The following is an 8,298-nucleotide window of genomic DNA, read 5'->3' on the forward strand; positions in this document are numbered from 1 at the left end:
ATCAATGTTAATATTTGTTACAGTAGTCTTTGTTTGCAGTTACAGAGGTCAAATGTTTCCTGTAGTGTTTCACCAGGTTCACTGCAGCAGAGATCTTGGTCCATTCCTCCACACAGATCTTCTTTAGCTCAGCCAGGTTTCTGGGCTGTCGCTGAGAAACAGAGTTTGAGCTCCCTCCAAAGATTTTCTATAGGGTTTAGGTCTGGAGACTGGCTAGGCCACTCCAGAACCTTGATCTGCTTCTTACGGAGCCACTCCTTGGTTCTCCTGGCTGTGTGCTTCGGCTCATTGTCATGTTGGAAGACCCAGCCATGACCCATCTTCAATACTTTGAGGGAAGGAGGTTGTTCCCCAAAATATCACTACATGGCCCCGGTCATCCTCTCCTTAATACAGTGCAGTCATCCTGTCCCATGTGCAGAAAAACATACAAAAAGCATGATGCTTCCACCCCCATGCTTCACAGTAGGGATGGTGTTTTTGGGATGGTACTCGTCATTCTTCGTCCTCCAAACACGGCGAGTGGAATTAAGACCAACAAGTTCTATTTTGGTCTCATCTGACCACATCACTTTCTCCCATGACTCCTCTGGATCATCCAAATGGTCATGGGCAAACTTCAGACGGGCCTGGACGTGTTCTGATTTAAGCAGGGGACCCTTCCGTGCCATGCATGATTTTAAACTATGACGTCTTAGTGTATTACCCACAGTAACCTTGGAAACAGTGGTGCCAGCTCTCTTCAGGTCATTGACCAGTTCCTCCCGTGTAGTTCTGGGCTGATTCCTCACCTTTCTTAGGATCATTGATACGCCACGAGGTGAGATCTTGCATGGAGCCCCAGTCAGAGGGAGACTGACAGTCATGTTTAGCTTCTTCTATTTTCTAATAATTGCTCCAACAGTTGATCTTTTTTCACCAAGCTGCTTGGCAATTGTCCCATAGCCCTTTCCAGCCTAGTGGAGGTCTACAATTTTGTCTCTGGTGTCTTTGGACAGTTCTTTGGTCTTAGCCATGTTAGTAGTTGGAGTCTTACTGATTGTGTGGGGTGGACAGGTGTCTTTATGCAGCTAACAACCTCAAACAGGTGCTTCTAATTTAGAATAATCAGTGGAGTGGAGATGGACTTTGTAGAGGAGGACTAACAGGTCTTTGAGGACCAGAACTGTTACTGATTAGCAGGTGCTCAAATACTTATTTTCCTCACTGTACCTTTGAGCTGCAGCTGGAAGCATCAGAGCATCTCCCACTTTATTCTGTTTCATGGTGGAGTTGTGGCGCAGCTTTATCTACGTGAAGAAGTAACGTATGTTGGGTCCAACTTATAAAAAATAAACCCAAACCCCTTGCCTTCGACTGAGCTGTTTGCGCGTAAATCCTTTGTGAGATAGCAGGAGATGGAGAGGGAAGTCTTTGAGCCCTGCTTGGGGAATCAGATGGAAGTTTGTTGCAGCTGGTCTGCTGCTTCGCTTTTCATCTTCCTTCCGCGCATTTTGTCGTATTTCCAAAATACTGCACCGCATTTTTATTTTACACTTCTTGCAAACAACCATGCTGTTGTCAAGCTCTGTCTTCCCTAGAACATTGTAGGATCCAAAATGACTTTTAACAACGAAGGAGCCGATTGAATCCTGCTGTCCTCCAGCTCCATGCTAGCAGGCTCCATTCAGATAAAGGGAGCTGGCTAACTAGCTTGCTGTATGGTGGCCTACAAGGACAAATTCTACGGTGACGGGTGGACACGTAATGCGATATGCAGTACGCTCGGGAGTAGGAGCAGAAAAAAAAACTTAAACGCATTTTAAAATGGATTTTGGGGCTTTTAGAATCAATTTAAAATTTAGAACTAGGAATGGAGATTCTTTAATGAATCGATTTTTTTTTTTTTCTGCACCCCTAGAGTCAACAAAGACCCACTGTGACGATTGATATCTGCATATGCATCTGGCTTGTTCAGTCGTAGCTGCAGCAGCACACAGTTTTACACGCAGGAGGCGGGGGAGGGGCTGTGTTTTTATTCAGTGAGGGAGAGGAGGAGGGGCCGCGTGATGGCGCAGACTGGGAGAAAAACACAGATTTTCAAGTATAATTATCACTATTGCCCCTTTTCCCATTAGTAACGGTACAGCACGGTTCGACTCGGCATGGTTCCAAGGCGTTTCCACTAGTAACGGTTGTAATGACAAAACAGAAATCCTAAAACCGCTAAAATTTGTCGCCACTCCGTTTTTGTTTTTATTTCCAGAAGAAGAAGAAGTTTCTTCTTCAGAGGTTTTTGTGTCATTTCCTTCAGTAGTTCTTGGTGCAACACCACCACAGGTGAAGGGGGGAACAGGTTGGCTCGATTGACTCAGTGCAGTGTGAATGTGAAACGCACCAGCTGAAAATGTAAATAAATGTTATGAAGTTTGGTCCCAATCGAACAGACTCTACTGGACCATGAGGTGTGAAAATGATCTATATCATTTTATATCATGTATGAAATCATCAGCCCTACTTTTGTTACAACTCATGTTACTGTGACTTTTTTTTCTACAGGTAAAATTAAAGCGGACCCATTGTTATCCGTTCCCTCTGTTTTGGTTCTGACCAAGTGAGCATTCCTCTACAAATGGATAATGGAGACTGGGGCCATAGGGTAAGAGATATTAAGACATCAAGGTACAATGTTAGCAAAGTCCACAGTTTATGATAAATAAAAACTTCTTTATTTAAACTTTGTTGCTAGTTTAGCTTTTGTTTTGCTTAAAAAAAAAAGGTTTTGAAACTGTTTAACTCAGTAACACCTTATACAATCTGGCTTTTGGCTGCAGCAATAATTCAGACAAAGAGAGATAAGATTTAAGCCCCCAGTATACTGCCGCGTACGTCCATACGCAGAGGTACGCACGTCCATACGCAGAGGTACGCACGTCCATACGCAGAGGTACGCACGTCCATACGCAGAGGTACGCACGTCCATACGCAGAGGTACGAGTGTACCCCCCAGGGCATGTCCTTGCAAAGCTCCAATTTTTACGACCGCATACGCGGTGTCGCACAATAACCTTCCCAGCGACGGACTGTTTTGTTTGCGACACCAATGTATTAAATTCCCCTTCTTCATCTCTGATCTGGCCTTTTCTTTTGTTTTTTAACCAAGAGTCAACTCTTCCTCCTCCGTTGATGCCATCACTGAAATGGTGAGAAATGAAGGAATTTGTCACGAGCGAATTAAACTCAGGTCCAGCGTGGCTGCGGGAGGGTCTGGAGATTTCCTGGTGGGCTGGTCTGATGTGTGGGCTGTAGAGCCAGCGCTCCCTGTTTTTTTTTTTTTTTTTTTTTAGATCTTTTTATTAACAACATATAAACACAGAACACTGCTGTGACTGAGGCTGCCAACGCTCGCTTTTTTCTTTTTTCCAACCTGTCAATCAATCCAGTAGGCGTGTCAGCAAATGACCAATCGGCGACCTCAATTTGTCCCGAAGGTAAACGCCCCTCGTCTGTGAAGCTGCTCTGCAGCTGCTCAGGGTGTACGCTGGAGTCTGAAGTCTGAACCCTCTGCGTACAGTACATGCATACGTCCGTTCATGCGTACGTACGCGGCAGTATACTGGAGGCTTAACTCAGTCCTTCTCAAATAGTGGGACGCGCCACCCCTGGGGGGCCCCGGGGCAATGCCAGTGGGGGCACATGTGACCCTGGGGAACATGCTTTATTTTAATTGAAAAATTTTTTTTCACCATTTTCATTTTGTTGCGTGCTTTCCGGCAGCTGTTTGCTCGTAGCTCTCAGGTTTACAAATAATAAAGTTATGAACTAATATGACTGCCTTGTCATTTTGGGAGCCATGCATGAACCGTGTCGCTCCCCCTCTGCGGCTCAGACGATAAATAAATAAACTCCCAACACCTCCACTGCATGTGTTTTATGTCCATGCGCTCTTGACGTCACTCAGCGCGCATGCAACAAAGAGTAAACTCAAAGTGAGAGCGACACCTGCCCCCTCTTTCCTCTCACGTTGACAAAAAGTGTTAATTTTATTGATGAGTGTGCTCAGTGATCCTGACTTCCTCATTTTGATTTAAAAAAAATCAGCACAACTTGTCGTATTCATTTTTTTTTTTTTGGTCAAAGTGTTTTATATAACACTCCTGAAATAAAAATGTTGCTGATCAATTTTAATTTTTTATTATTTATTGATTTATATTTAATTTTATTTCTCAGTTTCAAATTATCAAAATGTTTAGTTAAAATAAGGTTTTAAGTTTGTTTGTTTTTTCAGGCAAATTGATGCACTTTAAGTTGTTTCTTTTAAAGACTAAAAAACAATGTTAATAAAGTTATTCTTTGTTGTAAGTTGATCTATATTATTTTTTCCTTTAATGTCAGTAAGGACACAATGTTATGCAGAGGTGTACTTATAACAATTTTATAGACAAATTATACTATTTACAGTTGCAGCGGAGAGTTGGGGGGGCGAAATGTTTACGTCTTCCTAGTGGGGAGTAACAGAAAATAATTGAGAAGCACTGGATTAACTGAACTCCACCAATCAGTAAAAGTAGTATCTCACTGTGATGTGACTTTTGGAGATTAGTTGACTATTCAGAATTGCAAGAATTTTTTGTTACCGTCTTACTGAATTCTGAGTGTTTGCAACCAAGTGATGACCGAACTGTGCAGCCATGGTTTGAGTAGCTAATTATTTGAAAAACCAGACAGTTTTTGTATATGGAGTGTAAAATTGTATTCTAGGCCTTGTTTATTTCTTCTTTCACCTCCACCCACATCATACCCGCCTCGGCTTGCTTTGCTTCCACGTCAGCTGCTGCTGTTTTTCAATACTTACGTTCATCATCAATGTTGTTTTAACACCTGGACAGATTTTAGACATCTTCATTCAACAGAAGTCAGTCTGTATTTGATGCACAGCTTTTTTTTCCTCGTTAGATCACAGTAGCTAAAAAATATTAGCTATTTGTTTACTTGCTTGTTTGCTTACTTTAAACCTCTTCCTCCTTCTAGGTGAATGCTCCTGTTACCTTGAACGTAGGAGGCCACCTGTACACCACCAGTCTTTCCACCTTGCAGCGTTATCCAGACTCCATGCTTGGTGCCATGTTCAGGGGAGATTTCCCCACAACTCGTGATTCCCAAGGGAATTATTTCATTGACCGTGACGGGACGCTTTTCCGGTACATCCTAAACTTCCTGCGGACATCTGAGCTCACCCTTCCTGTGGACTTCATGGAGACAGACCTTCTGAGGAAGGAGGCTGACTTCTATCAGATCGAACCTTTGATCCAGTGCCTTAATGATCCCAAGCCGCTGTACCCTCCCGACATCTTTGAGCAGGTTGTGGAGCTCTCTAGCACCCGGAAACTGTCAAAATACTCCAACCCGGTTGCTGTCATCATCACCCAGCTAACCATAACGACAAAGGTTCACGCCCTGTTAGAAGGTATTTCAAACAATTTTACCAAGTGGAACAAACACATGATGGACACCAGAGACTGCCAGGTGTCTTTCACCTTTGGACCATGTGACTATCATCAAGAGGTGTCCCTGCGGGTTCACCTCATGGACTACATAATGAAACAAGGCTTCACTATTCGAAACACGCGTGTGCATCACATGAGTGAGCGTCCAAATGAGAACACTGTGGAGCACCACTGGACTTTCTGTAGACCAGCTCACAAAGTTGAAGACTAATTAAGTGTTGGATCAGTAAAGAGCAAAACCCAAAAGCAGTCTATAAAATACAGACTTCAGTCTCTGCATCGCTGATGTTTTTATGTTTTGCTACCCTGATCAAGCAAAACACTTAATTTGTGTAAGTAATGGAACTTTGACTCTTCTTCTGGAAAAGAACATTTCTTGGAGACTGAAAGCCATAAAATAGAGATTTTGTTTAGTTTGGTAGACATTTAGCACACTTTGCTGGTGAACATTCTCAGTCCTCCAGGACATGGTAAATTAAACAAAAGGTTAACAAAACAACTGGACTTTATTTGTAACTGAAGACGTTTTGCTTCTCACCTGAGGAGCTTTCTCAGTTGAAGGGAACAAGGAGTGTGGGATTTAAGTTATAAAGCAGAGGTGTTATGTAAGCTTGCATAACGCAGATTAACACATGCACATTGACCTCTCACTCCTCGCAATAGAGGATCGTTAGGGTCTGTGTTAGTCCCACCCACAGCCATGTGATGGTTGGAATTCCAACCATGTGACCAGAGTGGCCCCTCTGTGGGTGGGACTAATAAAGATCCTAACGATCCTCTATTGTGAGGAGTGAAAGGTCAATCTGCATGTGTCAATCTGCGTTATGCAAGCTTACATAACATCTCTGCTTTATAACTTAAATCCCACACTCGTTTCTTTGAATTGAGAAAGCTCCTCGGATGAGAATCGAAACGTCTTCAGTTACAAATAAAGTCCAGTTGTTTTGTTTTAAAACTTTTTTTTGGATTTAGCACAGTTTAGCAAAAATATGGTGACTATAATGTTTATAGGAGAAACTGACAAAACTGATAAAAAATTTAAAAAAAAGACGGTTAAGAAGTATTCATCTGTGAGATTCAGTGCCAGCAAACACAATAAAACATTGTAAATAAAAACAAAATATTACAAGTCCCGGTTCACTCCCAAGTGTGTCAGGAGTGCACTTTTTATAATTACAATAACTTATAATAATCTTTAGTTGAGACATTTTTGGTAAATGAACTTAAGTCTCCTAGCTCCCTCGTAGCTCCCTGTACGGTACCGTTTCTGAAGCTCCAGCTAGTCGATGCATGTGTCTTGTGTGCTTCATGTATCTATTGTTGCTGTCATCATCTGTGATGTGCTCAGTCATTTCAGCCAAATAAACCCTGAACCCTATGACTCAACAATATTTGTTTTTTAATTCTAAATTCTAATATTTTACTCGACAGCACTTTTTTGTGTAATAGATTTTTTAAAACCTTTTCCTGGAGAAGTATTACCAATGTTTAATGTAAAGAGATAAAAACTGTATTTTTCTCCTAGGATTCACTTGTCTTTCTGTTCTTTCTGTAAATTGTCTTTCTTAAATCATATCATATGAGAAAATGCATTTTATTTATTAGTTTAAAACTAATAAATTTCTTTCAGCTGCGCCTTCTTAAGGGGTCGCCACAGCGAGCAAACATGAAAGATTTGGCAATTTGTTTTACATCATTCATTCAACCTTTATTTAGACAGGTAATCCCACTGAGCCTCGAGGACTCATTTACAAGAGAGACCTGATTTCAACAAAGAAAGATGACAACAATGGACAACAGCAACAACAATAAACAATTATAAAAAGTCATACTGCAGTTTGTTTTTTTTACAAATAGGATGGCTAAAAGAAAAAGGTAACAAAAAACAGTTAGATTCTAAGGTGAATGTAGAAAACTAAAAACAGGAACATGTCAGCATTGGTCCCTGCCAGGAGTCCAACAGGTTCTTAAAGCCACTTAGAGAGGTCAAGGTCGAGAGCTTCAATTGTTTTTGTAAGGTATTCCAGGAAACAGGAGCAGTGTAGGAGAAGGCCCTTTTGCCTAGTTCAGTCCTCATTGAGGGAACACTGCAGGTAATAATGTCCTGAGAGCGCACGCCGTAGCTGCACTCACGCAGAGACATGTAGGAGGAGATGTATGAAGGCAACAGACCAAGAAGTGATTTAAAGATGAAAATACCAGTGAGAGAGTCTGCGTGAAGTTAATGATGTCCAGTTAATCAGTGAATACTGGGTGCAGTGGTGGGTACAGTAATCACAGCCAGTTATATATCTTAATGCACCATGATAGACAGCATCCAACATCTGCAGGGTTCTTGTAGGAGCGTTCATGTAAATAATGTCACCGTAATCAATGGAGGGAAAGAAAGTCACAGATACAAGGCGTTTCCTAGCATTCAGAGTTAGACAGGATCTGTTTCTGAAAAAGAAACTGTTAGAGTATTTTACTCTATCTATTGATCGTTTAAACTTATACTCATTTAAACTGTTCTATAATGCTGTGAAATCTTTCTCTACTGACTTGTTGGAAACTCACAGTTCCTGTTTTGATAGAAACTGCCACGTCTATGTTACCTGAAAACCACCAGATCTTGCGTTTCTTGTTTACCATCCCTACTTGCCTGAATGTTTGCCATTCCTACTTGCCTGAATAAAAAAGGAACGCACGCTGAAACAAGTTGGACTTTGTTCTGACTTCGGTCGAACGCTGTCCCTCTTTGCAAAGATACGTTCTAGAAATCTCATTCTTGTCTCCCTTGTGTTTTATTTAAGGTACAGGTAAAACCCTGTCA

General features: G+C 41.6%; 1 protein-coding gene across 1 annotated transcript; it reads left to right on the top strand.

The window, feature by feature from the left end:
* The first annotated feature begins 2,611 nt into the window (after positions 1-2,611).
* kctd6b (potassium channel tetramerization domain containing 6b) lies at positions 2,612-6,068 on the top strand. The gene is made up of 2 exons (XM_037683943.1): positions 2,612-2,638; positions 5,011-6,068. The coding sequence occupies exons 1-2, from the start codon at positions 2,612-2,614 to the stop codon at positions 5,695-5,697; spliced, it is 714 nt and encodes a 237-aa protein (XP_037539871.1). The 3' UTR covers positions 5,698-6,068.
* Positions 6,069-8,298: the final 2,230 nt, after the last annotated feature.

Source organism: Nematolebias whitei, chromosome 11 (genome assembly GCF_014905685.2).
Source record: "Nematolebias whitei isolate Nwh7 chromosome 11, NemWhi1, whole genome shotgun sequence".
Lineage (NCBI taxonomy): Eukaryota > Metazoa > Chordata > Actinopteri > Cyprinodontiformes > Rivulidae > Nematolebias > Nematolebias whitei.